A 20,009-nucleotide genomic window follows, 5' to 3' on the forward strand; every position below is an offset into this window, starting at 1 on the left:
GTCCTTATTTCCTTATTTCCTTATTTCTGTCGTGTGTTGGTTTGCACCAGTACAGGCTGTTTTGGTTTTCGTGTTACGTTTGTTGTTTTCATATTGATTCGTGTTCACTTTGTATTATTAAAATATGAATCACAATAGCCACGCCGCATTTTGGTCCGACTCTCTTTCACCTATAGAAACCGTGACATATACCAACACATGTAAAGTAAGATCTAATGTCAACAATGCAAGCATCATGAAACATATCATTGTTTAATTGTGGAGAAGGATAATAAAAAAATATCATGCGTTTTTTAGCAGAAAAGCCTTCTGGAACATGTGAACTTTCATGTGCCTTAATAACAAACTTGTAGGCCATCTGTAAATACAAATACAATTGTTAAATTACGAGCCTAGTTGGTTTAGTCACAGAAAAAGACAGCAATGTTCCTGCAAGCTGCTGAAATGATGAGTGGGCTGGATATGCCGAAAGATGAATTTGGATTGGTCTGCCATACTTTAAATAAAAATGATCTCACCTTTACTAAAACAGGTAGGCGAGTTGCGACCTGACCAAGATAAAGCAAAGCAGTTTGACACATACAACAACACAGTTACACATGGAATAAACAAACATACAGTCAATAATCCAGACAAAAAAACAAGTATATATACAGTGTGTGCAAATGAGGTAAGATAAGGGAGGTAAAGGCAATAAAATACGCCATAGTGTAACAGTACAGCTTCCTTCCCTCTCCTCGCCCCAACCTGGGATCGAACCAGGGACCCTCTGCACACATCAACAACAGCAACCCTCGAAGCATCATTACCCATCGCTCCACAAAAGCCCCGGCCCTTGCAAAGCAAGGGGAACAACTACTTCAAGGTCTCAGAGCGAGTGACGTCACACCAAATGACGTCACACCAAATGAGGTGTTGGCTTTAGGGATGATCAGTGAGATACAAATGCTGGAGCGCGTGCTACGGATGGGTGTTGCCATCGTGTCCAGTGAACTGAGATAAGGCGGAGCTTTACCTAGCATGGATTGTAGATTACCTGGAGCCAGTGGGTCTGGCGACGAATATGTAGCGAGGGCCAGCCGACTAGAGCATACAAGTCGTAGTGGTGGGTGGTATAAGGTGCTTTAGTGACAAAACGGATGACACTGTGATAAACTGCATCCAGTTTGCTGTGTAGAGTGTTGGAAGCAATTTTGTAGATGACATCGCCGAAGTCGAGGATCGGTAGGATAGTCAGTTTAACTAGGGTAAGTTTGGCGGCGTGAGTGAAGGAGGCTTTGTTGCGGAATAGAAAGCCGACTCTTGATTTGATTTTCGATTGGAGATGTTTGATATGAGTCTGGAAGGAGAGTTTACAGTCTAGTCAGACACCTAGGTACTTATAGATGTCCACATATTCAAGGCCGGAACCATCCAGGGTGGTGATGCTAGTCGGGCATGTGGGTGCAGGCAGCGATCGGTTGAAAAGCATGCATTTGGTTTTACTAGCGTTTAAGAGCAGTTGGAGGCCACGGAAGGAGTGTTGTATGGCATTGAAGCTCGTTTGGAGGTTAGATAGCACAGTGTCCAAGGACGGGCCGGAAGTATATAGAATGGTGTCGTCTGCGTAGAGGTGGATCAGGGAATCGCCAGCAGCAAGAGCAACATCATTGATATATACAGAGAAAAACGTCGGCCCGAGAATTGAACCCTGTGGCACCCCCATAGAGACTGCCAGAGGACCGGACAGCATGCCCTCCGATTTGACACACTGAACTCTGTCTGCAAAGTAATTGGTGAACCAGGCAAGGCAGTCATCCGAAAAACCGGGCTACTGAGTCTGCCGATAAGAATATGGTGATTGACAGAGTCGAAAGCCTTGGCAAGGTCGATGAAGACGGCTGCACAGTACTGTCTTTTATCGATGGCGGTTATGATATCGTTTAGTACCTTGAGTGTGGCTGAGGTGCATCCGTGACAGGCTCGGAAACCAGATTGCACAGCGGAGAAGGTACGGTGGGATTCGAGATGGTCAGTGACCTGTTTGTTGACTGGGCTTTCGAAGACCTTAGATAGGCAGGGCAGGATGGATATAGGTCTGTAACAGTTTGGGTCCAGGGTGTCTCCCCCTTTGAAGAGGGGGATGACTGCGGCAGCTTTCCAATCCTTGGGGATCTCAGACGATATGAAAGAGAGGTTGAACAGGCTGGTAATAGGGGTTGCGACAATGGCGGCGGATAGTTTCAGAAATAGAGGGTCCAGATTGTCAAGCCCAGCTGATTTGTACGGGTCCAGGTTTTGCAGCTCTTTCAGAACATCTGCTATCTGGATTTGGGTAAAGGAGAACCTGGAGAGGCTTGGGCGAGGAGCTGCGGGGGGGGCGAAGCTGTTGGCCGAGGTTGGAGTAGCCAGGCGGAAGGCATGGCCAGCCGTTGAGAAATGCTTGTTGAAGTTTTCAATAATCATGGATTTATCGGTGGTGACCGTGTTACCTAGCCTCAGTGCAGTGGGCAGCTGGGAGGAGGTGCTCTTGTTCTCCATGGACTTCACAGTGTCCTAGAACTTTTTGGAGTTGGAGCTACAGGATGCAAACTTCTGCCTGAAGAAGCTGGCCTTAGCTTTCTTGACTGACTGCGTGTATTGGTTCCTGACTTCCCTGAACAGTTGAATATCGCAGGGACTATTCAATGCTATTGCAGTCCGCCACAGGATGTTTTTGTGCTGGTCGAGGGCAGTCAGGTCTGAAGTGAACCAAGGGCTGTATCTGTTCTTAGTTCTGCATTTGTTGAATGGAGCATGCTTCTCTAAAATGGTGAGGAAGTTACTTTTAAAGAATGACCAGGCATCCTCAACTGACGGGATGAGGTCAATGTCCTTCCAGGATACCCGTGCCAGGTCGATTAGAAAGGCCTGCTCACAGAAGTGTTTTAGGGAGCGTTTGACAGTGATGAGGGGTGGTCGTTTGACTGTGGCTCCGTAGCGGATACAGGCAATGAGGCAGTGATCGCTGAGATCCTGGTTGAAGACAGCGGAGGTGTATTTGGAGGGCCAGTTGGTCAGGATGACGTCTATGAGGGTGCCCTTGTTTGCAGAGTTAGGGTTGTACCTGGTGGGTTCCTTGATGATTTGTGTGAGATTGAGGGCATCTAGCTTAGATTGTAGGACTGCCAGGGTGTTAAGCATATCCCAGTTTAGGTCACCTAACAGAACAAACTCTGAAGCTAGATGGGGGGCGATCAATTCACAAATGGTGTCCAGGGCACAGATGGGAGCTGAGGGGGGTCGGTAGCAGGCGGCAACAGTGAGAGACTTATTTCTGGAGAGAGTAATTTTCAAAATTAGTAGTTCGAACTGTTTGGGTATGGACCTGGAAAGTATGACATTACTTTGCAGGCTATCTCTGCAGTAGACTGCAACTCCTCCCCCTTTGGCAGTTCTATCTTGACGGAAGATGTTATAGTTGGGTATGGAAATCTCAGAATTTTTGGTGGCCTTCCTGAGCCAGGATTCAGACACGGCAAGGACATCAGGGTTAGCAGAGTGTGCTAAAGCAGTGAGTAAAACAAACTTAGGGAGGTGGCTTCTGATGTTGACATGCATGAAACCAAGGCTTTTTCGATCACAGAAGTCAACAAATGAGGGTGCCTGGGGACATGCAGGGCCTGGGTTTACCTCCACATCACCCGCGGAACAGAGAAGGAGTAGTATGAGGGTGCGGCTAAAGGCTATCAAAACTGGTCGCCTAGAGCATTGGGGACAGAGAATAAGAGGAGCAGGTTTCTGGGCATGGTAGAATATATTCAGGGCATAATGCGCAGACAGGGGTATGGTGGGGTGCGGGTACAGCGGAGGTAAGCCCAGGCATTGGGTGATGATGAGAGAGGTTGTATCTCTGGACATGCTGGTTGTAATGAGTGATTAATGGACAGTCCAGCATGCATCAGCTATGTAGCCAAGTGATCAGTGTCCAGGGGGCAGCGGTGGATGGGGCAGGGAAGCTGGACTGGCGAGTGTTATCCAGGTTAACCTCTTACATCTATGGGGGCACTATTTTATTTTTGGATGAAAAACGTTCCCGTTTTAAACAAGATATTTTGTCACAAAAAGATGCTCGACTATGCATATAATTGATACCATTCGAAAGAAAACACTCTGACGTGTCCAGAAATACCAAGATATTCTCTGTGCGTGCCCTAGAACGTGAGCTTCAGGCAAAACCAAGATGAGATGGCATCCAGGAAATGACAAGGATTTTTGAGGCTCTGTTTTCCATTGTCTCCTTATATAGCTGTGAATGCGAGAGGAGTGAGTCAACCCTTTCTGTCATTTCCCCAAGGTGTCTGCAGCATTGTGACGTATTTGTGGGCAGATCATTGGAAGATTGACCATAAGAGACCACATTTACCAGGTGTCCGCCCGGTGTCCTGCGCCGAAATTGGTGTGCAAAAGTCACCTGCCAGTATTTTTCCATGCGATACAGAGAGGAAAGCAAGCTTCCACGAACTGCATATCAATGAAGAGATATGTGAAAAAACACCTTGAGGATTGATTCCAAACAACGTTTGCCATGTTTCGGTCGATATTATGTAGTTAATCCGGAAAAAGTTTTACGTTGTAGGTGACTGAATTTTCGGTTCGTTTCGGTAGCCAGACGCAATGTAGAAAACGGAACGATTTCTCCTACACACAGACGCTTTCAGGAAAAACTGCGCATTTGGTATGTAACTGAGAGTCTCCTCATTGAAAACATCAGAAGCTCTTCAAAGGTAAATGATTTTATTTATTTGGTTATCTGGTTTTTGTGAAAATGTTGCGTGCTAAATGCTACTCAAAATGCTATGCTAGCTTTGCATACTCTTACACAAATTAGTCAATTTCTATGGTTCAAAAGCATATTTTGAAAATCTGAGATGACAGTGTTGTTAAGAAAAGGCTAAGCTTGAGAGCAGACGCATTATTTTCATTTTATTTGCGATTTTCAGAAATCGTTAACGTTGCGTTATGCTAATGAGCCTGAGGCTTTAGTCACAAACCCGGATCCGGGATGGGGAGTTTCAAGAAGTTAAAAAAAACTAACAATGACTAAATAGCTTGTAGCTAGTTAGTTGGTTTGCTTCTGGAGGTTCTTGAGTGTGTTCTAAAAATTTAAAATAATAGCGATTCCGTATCACATTGGGTGAGGCAGGTTACCGGAAGGTATAAACAAATTAAAAATCGAAAAGAGATAGAAAGTAAATATGGGTCCAGTGAGTGTTTGGGACGCGGCGATTCAGACGGTTAGCAGGCCTGTGCTAACAAGCTAACAGTTAGTAGGCCGGGGCTAAACAAGGTAGCAGTTAGCGGACCGGGGCTAGACAAGCTAGCAGTTAGAAGGCCGAATTAGCAAGCAAGGAGATAGCAAGGGCTAGAGAGTTAACCTTTGGGGGACATCGCGATGGGGTGAGTCTGTTTATTCCTCTTCATGCGGTGACATCGATAGACCAGTCATGGGTCCGGGTATTGTAGCCCAAGAGCCCAGGAGTATGCTACGGTGGTAGCACAGGGGCTCTGGCCGGGCTAGCTTCAAGCTAAGTGGGTGGAAACGCTAGCCAGGAGTAATCATCCGGGGTTACGGTTTAGCTAGTTAGCTAGTTGTGAAGATCCAGCTGAAAAATGTTCCATTTGCGGTGGGAATCCTGGGATAAAAAATAAATAGGTCCGTTATGCTCTGGTTAGAGTCGCGTTGATCGAACTGGCGAGAGCTTTCTGAGCTAAAGGTTAGCTGATGACCGGTTAGCTGAAGACCGCTAGCATAGCTGGTAGTTAGCTGGCTAGCTTCAGTTGAGGGGTTCCGGTTCCGAAGTAAATATAAATACTTTAGGAAAAATGGCTACATTGGGTGAGGCGGGTTGCAGGAGAGTATTTGGAAGCTGAAGTTTAGCAAAATGTTTTAAAAGATATGCAAAGAAAAATATGTAAAACGAAAAAAAACGATATATACAAGGGACACGAAACGACAGGACATCTTACTGCTACGCCATCTTGGAACCATTAACCATATAGCAATTAAACACAGGAGTGATAGATGTGCAGAAGATGAATGTGCAACTAGATATACTGGGGTGCAAAGGAGCAAAATAAATAAATAAATACAATATGGGGATGAGATAGTTGGATGGGCTATTTACAGATGGGCTATGTGCAGGTGCAATGATATGTGAGCTGCTCTGACAGCTGGTGCTTGAGGTTAGTGAGGGAGATATGAGTCTCCAGCTTCAGCGATTTTTGCAGTCTGTTCCAGTCATTGGCAGCAGAGAACTGGAAGGAGAGGCGGACAAAGAAGGAATTGGCTTTGGGGGTGACCAGTGAAATATACCTGCTGGAGCACGTGCTATGGTTGGATGCTATAGCGTGCTATGGTGACCACTGAACTGAGATAAGGTGCGGCTTTACCTAGCAAAGACTTGTAGATGACCTGGAGCCAGTGGGTTTGGCGACGAGTATGATACGAGGGCCAGCCAACGAGAGCGTACAGTTTGCAGTGGTGGGTAGTATATGGGGCTTGGGTGACAAAACGGATTGCACTGTGATAGACTGCATCCAATTTGTTGAGTAGAGTGTTGGAGGCTATTTTGTAAATGACATCGCCAAAGTCGAGCATTGGTAGGATAGTCAGTTTTAGGAGGGTATGTTTGGCAGAATGGGTGAAGGATGCTTTGTTGTGAAATAGGAAGCCAATTCTAGATTACATTTTGGATTGGATATGCTTAATGCGGGTCTGGAAGGAGAGTTTACAGTCTAACCAGACACCTAGGTATTTGTAGTTGTCCACATAACAGCAAGAGCGACATCATTGATGTATACATAGAAGAGAGTTGGCCCGAGAATTGAACCCTGTGGCACCCCCGTAGAGACCGCCAGAGGTCTGGACAATAGGCCCTCCGATTTGACACACTGAACTCTACCAGAGAAGTCGTTGGTGAACCAGCCGAGGCAGTCATTTGAGAAGCCAAGGCTGTTGAGTCTGCCGATAAGAATGAGGTGATTGACAGAGTCGAAAGCCTTTAACCTCTTACACCTATGGTGGCGCTATTTCATTTTTGGAAGAAAAACGTTCCCGTTTTAAACAAGATATTTTGTCACAAAAAGAAGATGCTACTGACATGTCATACAAATAATTGCTATGAGCTTCAAAGAAATCCAGGAAATGACAAGGATTTTTGAGGCTCTGTCTTTCATGATCTCCTTATATGGCTGTCCAGAGAATGACAAATATCAGATTTGGAAGATTGACCATAAGAGACTGTGTCGCCCGGTGTCCCGCCGAAATTTAAAAAGTCACCTGCCAGTATTTTTCCATGACCGCTTCAGATGTCAATGACACAAGATGATTCTTGGCATCCAGGAACTGCATGACCGATTTTCCTACACACAGACGCTTTCAGGAAACACTGAACATCTGGTATGTGGCTTTCATGAACATCAGAAGCTCTTCAAAGGTAAATGATTTTATGGCTGGCTTTTGAACGTGCAGCATGAGGCTAATACTCTTACACAAATTAGTCAATTTCTATGGTTCAAAAGCATTTTTGAAAATCTGAGATGACAGTGTTGTTAAGAAAAGGCTGCTAATGATTTTCCTGAGTCTGCTTAGTCCTGAGGCAAATCCCGGATCCGGGATGGGGAGTTTCAAGAGGTTAAGAAGACGGCTGCACAGTACTGTCTTTTATCGATGGTGGTTATAATATAATTTAGGACCTTGAGCGTGGCTGAGGTGCACCATTGACCACCTTGGAAACCAGATTGCATAGTGGAGAAGGTATGGTGGGATTAGAAATTGTCTGCTTATTCCTGCCTATACCATAACCCCAGCGCCACCAAGGGGCACTCTAATTACAATGTTGACATCAGCAAACCGCTCACCCACACGACTGCCATCTGGCCGGTATAGTTGAAACCGAGATTTATCTGTAAAGATCACACTTCTCCAGCGGGCCAGTGGCCATTGAAGGTGAGCATTTGCCCACATAAATCAGGTACGTTCCCAAACTGCAGTCAGGTCAAGTCCCTGGTGAGAACGACGAGCACACAGATGAGCTTCCCTGAGACGGTTTCTGACAGTTTGTGCAGAATTTATTTTGTTGTGCAAACCCACAGTTTCATCAACTCTCAAGGGTGGCTGGTCTCAGACAATCCCTCAGGGGAAGAAGCCAGATGTGGAGGTCCTGGGCTGGTGTGGTTACATGTGGTCTGAGGTTATGAGGCCGGTTGGAAGTACTGCCAAATTCTCTAAAATGGCATTGAAGGTGGCTTATGGTAGAGAAATTAACATTATATTCTCTGGTAACAGTGATGGTGGACATTCTTGAAATGTCTGTGACATTTTGGGGAAATATGGGACCAACACTTTACATGTTGCGTTTTTTTGTTGTTCAGTATATACACTGAAAACTTGTCAAAAACACCTACTGTACATCATTTGCAATGTTGCGCAGGTTGTGCTTTGTGATGCCTTGAGGGTCCAATACAGCGGGATACATTAACTCAGATTAGTGATTCTGGTCTGAATATACAGTAGTGAAGCGGTAGTCAAGCTAAAATTTTAGGCTCTATAATAAGCTATAATGTAGCATTGTTCATGGTTTAACAACTATAATTTAAAAAATCACACATCATTTCTTTAAGATTTGCATCCATCCCATTGCCGTATCATCCACATTAAACTAAATGCAAATAGCAAAAATGCATATCATTTTTGCCCCATTTAAATCGATGTCTGTTCCTCAAATTAGATTGGATTTACTGGGACGAAGACAATGTTTCAAGGAACCACAGACTTATTCTGTAAAACAAAGACAATACATGTTTTCCCTAATTCAAAAACTAGTTAATTAAGCAGCTTTGACTGTTGAACCATCCATATACTTTCATTCATCTATCAAACTGTCAATCTAGACCATCCATATACTGTATAAACCCCATCTTCAAACTGTCTAATCTAGATCATCCATATACTGTATAAACCCCATCTATCAAACTGTCTAATCTAGACCATCCATATACTGTATAAACCACATCTATCAAACTGTCTAATCTAGACCATCCATATACTGTATAAACCCCATCTATCAAACTGTCTAATCTAGACCATCCATATACTGTATAAACCCCATCTATCAAACTGTCTAATCTAGACCATCCATATACTGTATAAACCCCATCTATCAAACTGTCTAATCTAGAAACCACATCATCAAACTGTCTAATATCCATATACTGTATAAACCACATCTATCAAACTGTCTAATCTAGACCATCCATATACTCTATCAAACTGTCTAATAAATCCATATACTGTATAAACCCCATCTATCAAACTGTCTAATCTAGACCATCCATATACTGTATAAACCCCATCTATCAAACTGTCTAATCTAGACCATCCATATACTGTATAAACCACATCTATCAAACTGTCTAATCTTGACCATCCATATACTGTATAAGCCCCATCTATCAAACTGTCTCATCTAGACCATCCACACAGTCTGTGATTCGTAACAAAGTGGTGTCCCTCCCCACCACTTGTTTTGGTATACAGCTGTACATTGAACAAAGTGGTGTCTTCCCAAATCTCAGACTTTATCTTTAACTAAAACACTATGCAGCACCATATTATAACAATTATATGGTGTTGATATGATATGTATTATGATTCTCATGATTCTACACTTATTGTGGTTATATACTGTGATTTTATTGTGATTCGATGTTCCAAACATTGCTCACTATATGTCTGTGGCAGAGAGACTAGAAATCATGAGAAAGTAATGGAAATAAAATTTCCTCCAAATATGTGCTTCCTATTTAAAATGAAAACGGTAAACTGTTTATGAAGAAAATAAGAGTTTTAGAGCAGGGACGGCCGACTAACACAAACATAATAGTTTGATATTGTTGATGCGATACGACATGATGTATCGTGGAAAATGATATCCCGATGTGTAACTGTCCCCTTCATTACTATTGGATAGGCGTTTTAATTTTCTTGCTGTTATAAATGTAGTTCCTTATTGACACCATTGAGGAAGGGTTTGTTAAGATGACAGATTAGTTTATCGTAGCTTCTGGTCACTACTGTATGTATTGTCTTATCAAAAGGAATAAAATGAAATATAGTGATTTAAAGATATGCTTTTTATTAAAATGTCCATAAGCAGATGTAGCAGAAAAGGAACAACAAATAACAAATGCAGCATGTATAAAATAGTGAAGGAGAAACACCCTGAAACGCTATTATCTCCCCATAATATTTGATTGTTCCATTAATCCAAGATATAATGAATCCTTTGAATCCCATATGATTCTTACCTTTATTGTGATAAAATGTGATAACAACGCATGTTGACCCAAGCTGACAGGACTGTTTGAATATTCCTATCTAATGGATGCTTCATGAGAATTTGAACTGAATGAATTTTGAATATGTTAAGAAATATTTTATTACTGCTTCAAGTGAGGAATCACCTCAAAAGTACTTCCAAAGTACTCAAAACATTCAAATTCATTCAGTGAAATAAAAGTGAAATAAAAGTGAAATAAAAAACAGATAGTGAAATAAAAACTGTTCTGTCAGCGTCTATGTCAAACATCCGTCCAACATATAAGGCCAGTTTCCTGGACCCAGATTAAGTTTACCCCTGGACTAAAAAGCATTTTTCCCCCTAATAAATAGGAGTTACTGTTTCCAGTGCTGTTTCCTGAGTACTGTTTCCAGCCCCTTCCATGTCCACAAATCCCCAGTGGGCTCCGATGGAGGTGATCCCGGCACCGTTGAAGCGACCGCTGAGGATCCTCAGCTCATTGCCCATGTTGGTTGGGTAGAAGTTGAAGGAGACCTGGTTGGGCAGGCCGGCTGACAGAGTGCGCCCCATGTTAGTGGTTAACACCAGGTAGCAGATGTAGTCTGCTGGGTTGTACTTCCCAGACACCTCGACGATGGCCTCATCATTAAACAGCTCCATCACCTGCTTTACACTCCCTTCGTTACCGAACACAGGAGACCAGGTGTTGCCGTATCTCAGCTGGAACCTAAAACAGAGGAAGCTTTTCACGTTGGTTGTGTTTTGATAAGGCACATTCAGACAGAGACAGCAGGTAGCTTCAGAGAAAATCAAGGAATTACATTTTACATTGTACTCTGGGTTAGATAAGATAACAATATTGTTTTGGTCATAAACTGAATATGTAATAAACACAACAAAGAAAGAAAGAAAGAAAGAAAGAAAGAAAGAAAGAAAGAAAGAAAGAAAGAAAGAAAGAAAGAAAGAAAGAAAGAAAGAAAGAAAGAAAGAAAGAAAGAAAGAAAGAGTGTCTGTTGGATAGTGTAGTTGGACTGAGTCAGTGGTGTTTGTTGGGTAGTGTAGTTGGACTGAGTCAGTGGTGTTTGTTGGGTAGTGTAGTTGGACTGAGTCAGTGGTTTTTGTTGGGTAGTGTATTTGGACTGAGTCAGTGGTGTTTGTTGGGTAGTGTAGTTGGACTGAGTCAGTGGTGTTTGTTGGGTAGTGTAGTTGGACTGAGTCAGTGGTGTTTGTTGGGTAGTGTAGTTGGACTGAGTCAGTGGTGTTTGTTGGGTAGTGTAGTTGGACTGAGTCAGTGGTGTTTGTTGGGTAGTGTATTTGGACTGAGTCAGTGGTGTTTGTTGGGTAGTGTAGTTGGACTGAGTCAGTGGTGTTTGTTGGGTAGTGTAGTTGGACTGAGTCAGTGGTGTCTGTTCATGGGTCAGGGTCTGCTCACCCGCTGATGAAGTTGTTGCTGTTGTAGTTGTAGTAGTAGTAGTAGTAGTAGTAGTTGTTGTTGGTCTCCCACACTCTGACTCCTGTGATGCGTCCCTCACCGTAGGAAGCAAATGGGGTGCCAAGTCCCTGACCCACCGCAGAGGAATACGAGTACGGGTCTTTGATGGCTAAAATAACATGGCCAATATGTTTACTATATTTACTATATTAATAATACATATTTATATACATAATTTTATTTTTACCAACACATTTCTGAAAGATCTTTACATTATGAATAATGTGCAGATGAATTAACTTAAGTACATTCTGCAATGATTTAATACATTAGTTTATGTCTCAAAGAAGAACTCCTAAGTCTAACTGAAAAACACAAATTGGTGAAAGCACAAAAGCTATTATTTAATCATTATAATTCAGAATTGTATTTTTATAACTCACGCATTGCCAAGCAGCCAGCCAAGAACACTGTGACAACCAGGATTAAGAACATTCTGCAAAAGTGAGGCGTCAACACTTAAGACCTTTAATTTCAGTTAATTTCACTCTCATTCCGTTTCACTTTAAATGGTCAAACTTCAAATAATGTAGTTAATAATGTTTTTCATAGAAGTTCGTCAAAACAAATAAGTCATTTTACCTGTCAGGTCAGTGTTTCCTAGGAGGGAGAAGAAAATAACCTTTTAAATTGTGTTATAAATGTTATAAAACAGCTCTAAAAAGTTGAACCTCCTCTTGTTTACTACAATCACTCTTGCAATGCTAAGCTACTGTCACATTACAAATAATGTCAGATCATTGAATTTAAATTTAGTGGCAAAAGGGCCAAAAGGTTTGTGCCCAAGTACCAAGAGATAATGAGTATTAACTTCATAACATTTCCCACACCAGTATTATGCATTAAAAACAAGTGCACATTTTCTATTCAATTAGTTGTGTAGTTACCCACAGTGCTGTCTTGAGATGTGTGTCAAAACCTGTGAAAGCTTCTTGTCTCTCTGTCTCTGCCAGGTCCTTCTAGTCTACTGCTTCCTCTAAGAACTGCATTTATACCTGCTGAACATTCCATCAGCTCTAGATGGAAGGAGCATGACAAAGAACACCTTTAGTCAATCACTATTGAGAAGTCAGACATTGTTTTCTAATTGGTCGAGCTACTTTGGGAGGGAGTATCAAGGAAGTACTATAAGGAAATAGTAATTGTGTTCTTTTGAATTGTAACAAATTAATGATCTGAAATAGGGATTAAAAAAATATACAATCGAACAACCGAACAAATAAAAGAATGTACCAAAATTGTACGAATGTGTGTGAAAATCGCTCAAAGTCAGTCTCCCAATCTTCAGTTGTTTAATTACACCAAGAGGAACTCCTTCCCTTCAAACATGAACACGCTGAAAAAGACAAGTAGAGCTGGTCATTAACAGGATGGTTAGTTCAGTGGTTTGCTCAAATACCTACAGTATTTTATTGTAGAATATTTGTTTCAGTACACGTATTTCAATATAATTCTAGAGGGGCAGACGAGATTCAACATTTTTAGCCTCCATTATTGTCCGACGTTTTCTGCAGTCTGTTACAATACTCACATCTCCATTAAATCACTGGCAACCTGTTCCTGTTACTACAGGAAAACAATCTGATTTCACGTTCTGCAGATGAACCAGATAAATATTAGTAGAAGCTACAAAGTGATAAAATAAAAGTTTGTATACAGATGACAAGGTGAAATACCCCGAGGCACTTGTTACTACCTATCCATAATATTTGTTAGTTCAATTAACACATTAATACAAATATATAATGTAGGACTTAAGTGCTAAAAAATAAAACTACATTTAAAAAAAGATAAGTTAAAAGGTCAATATAAATCAAAATTGCAATTTTAACAACTTTTCTGTATGTAAGTTGAGTTATCTATTTTCTTTTAGTTGGGATAAAATGTGAATTTATCTCAATAACTACCCATTGGGCACAAACTGGTTGAATAAACATTGTTTCCACATAATTCTAATGAAATTATGTTGAACCAATGTGGAGTAGACTTTGAATTGTCGTCTGTGCCCAGCTGGTAGCTTCCCTTAAAGGGCACAAGGCGAGACCCAAATGCAGACACAGGAGGCAGAGGGAAAATAACATACACGTTTTACCTGTCAGGTCAACCACCCCTAGGGGGAAATAACATACACGTTTTACCTGTCAGGTCAACCACCCCTATACACGGTCAGGTCAACCACCCCTAGAAATAACATACACGTTTTACCTGTCAGGTCAACCACCCCTAGGGGGAAATAACATACACGTTTTACCTGTCAGGTCAACCACCCCTAGGGGGAAATAACATACTGTTTTACCTGTCAGGTCAACCACCCCTAGGGGGAAATAACATACACGTTTTACCTGTCAGGTCAACCACCCCTAGGGGGAAATAACATACACGTTTTACCTGTCAGGTCAACCACCCCTAGGGGGAAATAACATACACGTTTTACCTGTCAGGTCAACCACCCCTAGGGGGAAATAACATACACGTTTTACCTGTCAGGTCAACCACCCCTAGGGGGGAAATAACATACACGTTTTACCTGTCAGGTCAACCACCCCTAGGGGGAAATAACATACACGTTTTACCTGTCAGGTCAACCACCCCTAGGGGGAGAAATAACATACACGTTTTACCTGTCAGGTCAACCACCCCTATGGGGGAAATAACATACACGTTTTACCTGTCAGGTCAACCACCCCTAGGGGGAAATAACATACACGTTTTACCTGTCAGGTCAACCACCCCTAGGGGGAAATCAACCACCCCAACCACCCCTAGGGGTTTTACCTGTCAAATAACATAACACGTTTTACCTGTCAGGTCAACCACCCCTAGGGGGAAATAACATACACGTTTTACCTGTCAGGTCAACCACCCCTAGGGGGAAATAACATACACGTTTTACCTGTCAGGTCAACCACCCCTACCCCATACACGGTCAGGTCAACCACCCCTAGGGGGAAATAACATACACGTTTTACCTGTCAGGTCAACCACCCCTAGGGGGGAAATAACATACACGTTTTACCTGTCAGGTCAACCACCCCTAGGGGGAAATAACATACACGTTTTACCTGTCAGGTCAACCACCCCTAGGGGAAAATAACATACACGTTTTACCTGTCAGGTCAACCACCCCTAGGGGGAAATAACATACACGTTTTACCTGTCAGGTCAACCACCCCTGGGGGAAATAACATACACGGTCAGGTCAACCACCCCTAGGGGGGGGAATAACATACACGTTTTACCTGTCAGGTCAACCACCCCTAGGGGGAAATAACATACACCTGTCAGGTCAACCACCCCTAGGGGGAAATAACATACACGTTTTACCTGTCAGGTCAACCACCCCTAGGGGGAAATAACATACACGTTTTACCTGTCAGGTCAACCACCCCTAGGGGGAAATAACATACACGTTTTACCTGTCAGGTCAACCACCCCTAGGGGGAAATAACATACACGTTTTACCTGTCAGGTCAACCCCTAGGGGGAAATAACATACCGTTTTACCTGTCAGGTCAACCACCCCTAGGGGGAAATAACATACACGTTTTACCTGTCAGGTCAACCACCCCTAGGGGGAAATAACATACACGTTTTACCTGTCAGGTCAACCACCCCTAGGGGGAAATAACATACACGTTTTACCTGTCAGGTCAACCACCATACCGTTTTACCTGTCAGGTCAACCACCCCTAGGGGAAATAACATACACGTTTTACCTGTCAGGTCAACCACCCCTAGGGGGAAATAACATACACGTTTTACCTGTCAGGTCAACCACCCCTAGGGGGAAATAACATACACGTTTTACCTGTCAGGTCAACCACCCCTAGGGGAAATAACATACATGTTTTACCTGTCAGGTCAACCACCCCTAGGGGGAAATAACATACACGTTTTACCTGTCAGGTCAACCACCCCTAGGGGGAAATAACACCTAGGTCACGGGGGAAATAACATACACGTTTTACCTGTCAGGTCAACCACCCCTAGGGGGAAATAACATACACGTTTTACCTGTCAAACCACCCCTAGGGGGAAATAACATACACGTTTTACCTGTCAGGTCAACCACCCCTAGGGGGAAATAACATACACGTTTTACCTGTCAGGTCAACCACCCCTAGGGGGAAATAACATACACGTTTTACCTGTCAGGTCAACCACCCCTAGGGGGAAATAACATACACGTTTTACCTGTCAGGTCAACCACCCCTAGGGGGAAATAACATACACGTTTTACCTGTCAGGTCAACCACCCCTAGGGGGAAATAACATACACGTTTTACCTGTCAGGTCAACCACCCCTAGGGGGAAATAACATACACGGTCAGGTCAACCACCCCTAGGGGGAAATAACATACACGTTTTACCTGTCAGGTCAACCACCCCTAGGGGGAAATAACATACACGTTTTACCTGTCAGGTCAACCACCCCTAGGGGGAAATAACATACACGTTTTACCTGTCAGGGGGAAATCACGTTTTACCTGTCACAACCACCCCTAGGGGGAAATAACATACACGTTTTACCTGTCAGGTCAACCACCCCTAACCACCCCTAGGGGGAAATAACATACACGTTTTACCTGTCAGGTCAACCACCCCTAGGGGGAAATAACATACACGTTTTACCTGTCAGGTCAACCACCCCTAGGGGGAAATAACATTTTTACCTGTCAGGTCAACCACCCCTACCTGGGGGAAATAACATACACGTTTTACCTGTCAGGTCAACCACCCCTAGGGGGAAATAACATACACGTTTTACCTGTCAGGTCAACCACCCCTAGGGGGAAATAACATACACGTTTTACCTGTCAGGTCAACCACCCCTAGGGGGAAATAACATACACGTTTTACCTGTCAGGTCAACCACCCCTAGGGGGAAATAACATACACGTTTTACCTGTCAGGTCAACCACCCCTAGGGGGAAATAACATACACGTTTTACCTGTCAGGTCAACCACCCCTAGGGGGAAATAACATACACGTTTTACCTGTCAGGTCAACCACCCCTAGGGGGAAATAACATACACGTTTTACCTGTCAGGTCAACCACCCCGTTTTACCTGTCAGGGGGGGGAAATAACATACACGTTTTACCTGTCAGGTCAACCACCCCTAGAGGGGAAATAACATACACGTTTTACCTGTCAGGTCAACCACCCCTAGGGGGGAAATAACATACACGTTTTACCTGTCAGGTCAACCACCCCTAGGGGGAAATAACATACACGTTTTACCTGTCAGGTCAACCACCCCTAGGGGAGAAATAACATACACGTTTTACCTGTCAGGTCAACCACCCCTAGGGGGAAATAACATACACGTTTTACCTGTCAGGTCAACCACCCCTAGGGGGAAATAACATACACGTTTTACCTGTCAGGTCAACCACCCCTAGGGGGGGAAATAACATACACGTTTTACCTGTCAGGTCAACCAACCCTCGGGGGGGAATAACATACACGTTTTACCTGTCAGGTCAACCACCCCTAGGGGGGGAAATAACATACACGTTTTACCTGTCAGGTCAACCACCCCTAGGGGGAAATAACATACACGTTTTACCTGTCAGGTCAACCACCCCTAGGGGGAAATAACATACACGTTTTACCTGTCAGGTCAACCACCCCTAGGGGGAAATAACATACACGTTTTACCTGTCAGGTCAACCACCCCTAGGTGGGAAATAACATACACGTTTTACCTGTCAGGTCAACCACCCCTAGGGGGAAATAACATACACGTTTTACCTGTCAGGTCAACCACCCCTAGGGGGGAAATAACATTTTTACCTGTCAGGTCAACCACCCCTAGGGGGAAATAACATACACGTTTTACCTGTCAGGTCAACCACCCCTAACATACACGGGGTCAACCACCCCTAGGGGGAAATAACATACACGTTTTACCTGTCAGGTCAACCACCCCTAGGGGGAAATAACATACACGTTTTACCTGTCAGGTCAACCACCCCTAGGGGGAAATAACATACACGTTTTACCTGTCAGGTCAACCACCCCTTTTACCTGTCAGGGGGGGAAATAACATACACGTTTTACCTGTCAGGTCAACCACCCCTAGGGGGAAATAACATACACCAGTCAACCACCCCTAGGGGGAAATTTTTTACCTGTCAGGTCAACCACCCCTAGGGGGAAATAACATACACGTTTTACCTGTCAGGTCAACCACCCCTAGGGGGAAATAACATACACGTTTTACCTGTCAGGTCAACCACCCCTAGGGGGAAATAACATACACGTTTTACCTGTCAGGTCAACCACCCCTAGGGGGAAATAACATACACGTTTTACCTGTCAGGTCAACCACCCCTAGGGGGAAATAACATACACGTTTTACCTGTCAGGTCAACCACCCCTAGGGGGAAATAACATACACGTTTTACCTGTCAGGTCAACCACCCCTAGGGGGAAATAACCTTTACCTGTCAGGTCAACCACCCCTAGGGGGAAATAACATACACGTTTTACCTGTCAGGTCAACCACCCCTAGGGGGAAATAACATACACGTTTTACCTGTCAGGTCAACCACCCCTAGGGGGAAATAACATACACGTTTTACCTGTCAGGTCAACCACCCCTAGGGGGAAATAACATACACGTTTTACCTGTCAGGTCAACCACCCCTAGGGGGAAATAACATACACGTTTTACCTGTCAGGTCAACCACCCCTAGGGGGAAATAACATACACGTTTTACCTGTCAGGTCAACCACCCCTATGGGGGAAATAACATACACGTTTTACCTGTCAGGTCAACCACCCCTAGGGGGAAATAACATACACGTTTTACCTGTCAGGTCAACCACCCCTAGGGGGGAAATAACATACACGTTTACCTGGGTCAACCACCCCTAGGGGGAAATAACATACACGTTTTACCTGTCAGGTCAACCACCCCTAGGGGGAAATAACATACACGTTTTACCTGTCAGGTCAACCACCCCTAGGGGGAAATAACATACACGTTTTACCTGTCACCTGTCAGGTCAGGTCACCACCCCTAGGGGGAAATAACATACACGTTTTACCTGTCAGGTCAACCACCCCTAGGGGGAAATAACATACACGTTTTACCTGTCAGGTCAACCACCCCTAGGGGGGTCAAATAACATACACGTTTTACCTGTCAGGTCAACCACCCCTAGGGGGAAATAACATACACGTTTTACCTGTCAGGTCAACCACCCCTAGGGGGAAATAACATACACGTTTTACCTGTCAGGTCAACCACCCCTAGGGGGAAATAACATACACGTTTTACCTGTCAGGTCAACCACCCCTAGGGGGAAATAACTAACATTTTACCTGTCAGGTCAACCACCCCTAGGGGGAAATAACATACACGTTTTACCTGTCAGGTCAACCACCCCTAGGGGGAAATAACATACACGTTTTACCTGTCAGGTCAACCACCCCTAGGGGGAAATAACATACACGTTTTACCTGTCAGGTCAACCACCCCTAGGGGGAAATAACATACACGTTTTACCTGTCAGGTCAACCACCCCTAGGGGGAAATAACATACACGTTTTACCTGTCAGGTCAACCACCCCTAGGGGGAAATAACATACACGTTTTACCTGTCAGGTCAACCACCCCTAGGGGGAAATAACATACACGTTTTACCTGTCAGGTCAACCACCCCTAGGGGGAAATAACATACACGTTTTACCTGTCAGGTCAACCACCCCTAGGGGGAAATAACATACACGTTTTACCTGTCAGGTCAACCACCCCTAGGGGGGAAATAACATACACGTTTTACCTGTCAGGTCAACCACCCCTAGGGGGAAATAACATACACGTTTTACCTGTCAGGTCAACCACCCCTAGGGGGAAATAACATACACGTTTTACCTGTCAGGTCAACCACCCCTACCCACGTTTTACCTGGGGAAATAACATACACGTTTTACCTGTCAGGTCAACCACCCCTAGGGGGAAATAACATACACGTTTTACCTGTCAGGTCAACCACCCCTATGGGGAAATAACATACACGTTTTACCTGTCAGGTCAACCACCCCTAGGGGGAAATAACATACACGTTTTACCTGTCAGGTCAACCACCCCTAGGGTGGAAATAACATACACGTTTTACCTGTCAGGTCAACCACCCCTAGGGGGAAATAACATACACGTTTTACCTGTCAGGTCAACCAC

The 20,009-nt window shown here is 43.9% G+C and overlaps 1 protein-coding gene across 2 annotated transcripts; it reads right to left on the minus strand.

Moving 5' to 3' along the window:
- Positions 1-10,136: 10,136 nt before the first annotated feature.
- LOC135530124 (zymogen granule membrane protein 16-like) lies at positions 10,137-12,797 on the minus strand. 2 transcript variants are annotated; one of them, XM_064958512.1, is made up of 5 exons: positions 12,706-12,797; positions 12,397-12,414; positions 12,198-12,250; positions 11,755-11,923; positions 10,137-11,049 (listed from the first exon to the last, which is right to left on the minus strand). In XM_064958512.1, the coding sequence occupies exons 3-5, from the start codon at positions 12,247-12,249 to the stop codon at positions 10,683-10,685; spliced, it is 588 nt and encodes a 195-aa protein (XP_064814584.1). In that variant the 5' UTR covers position 12,250; positions 12,397-12,414; positions 12,706-12,797; the 3' UTR covers positions 10,137-10,682. The 2 variants fall into 2 exon arrangements, with proteins under 2 accessions (XP_064814584.1, XP_064814583.1); XM_064958511.1 differs by having other exon boundaries at positions 12,702-12,793.
- Between the last annotated feature and the right edge of the window lie 7,212 nt (positions 12,798-20,009).

The sequence above is a fragment of the Oncorhynchus masou genome, unplaced genomic scaffold (genome assembly GCF_036934945.1).
Source record: "Oncorhynchus masou masou isolate Uvic2021 unplaced genomic scaffold, UVic_Omas_1.1 unplaced_scaffold_1265, whole genome shotgun sequence".
Taxonomy (NCBI): Eukaryota; Metazoa; Chordata; class Actinopteri; order Salmoniformes; family Salmonidae; genus Oncorhynchus; species Oncorhynchus masou.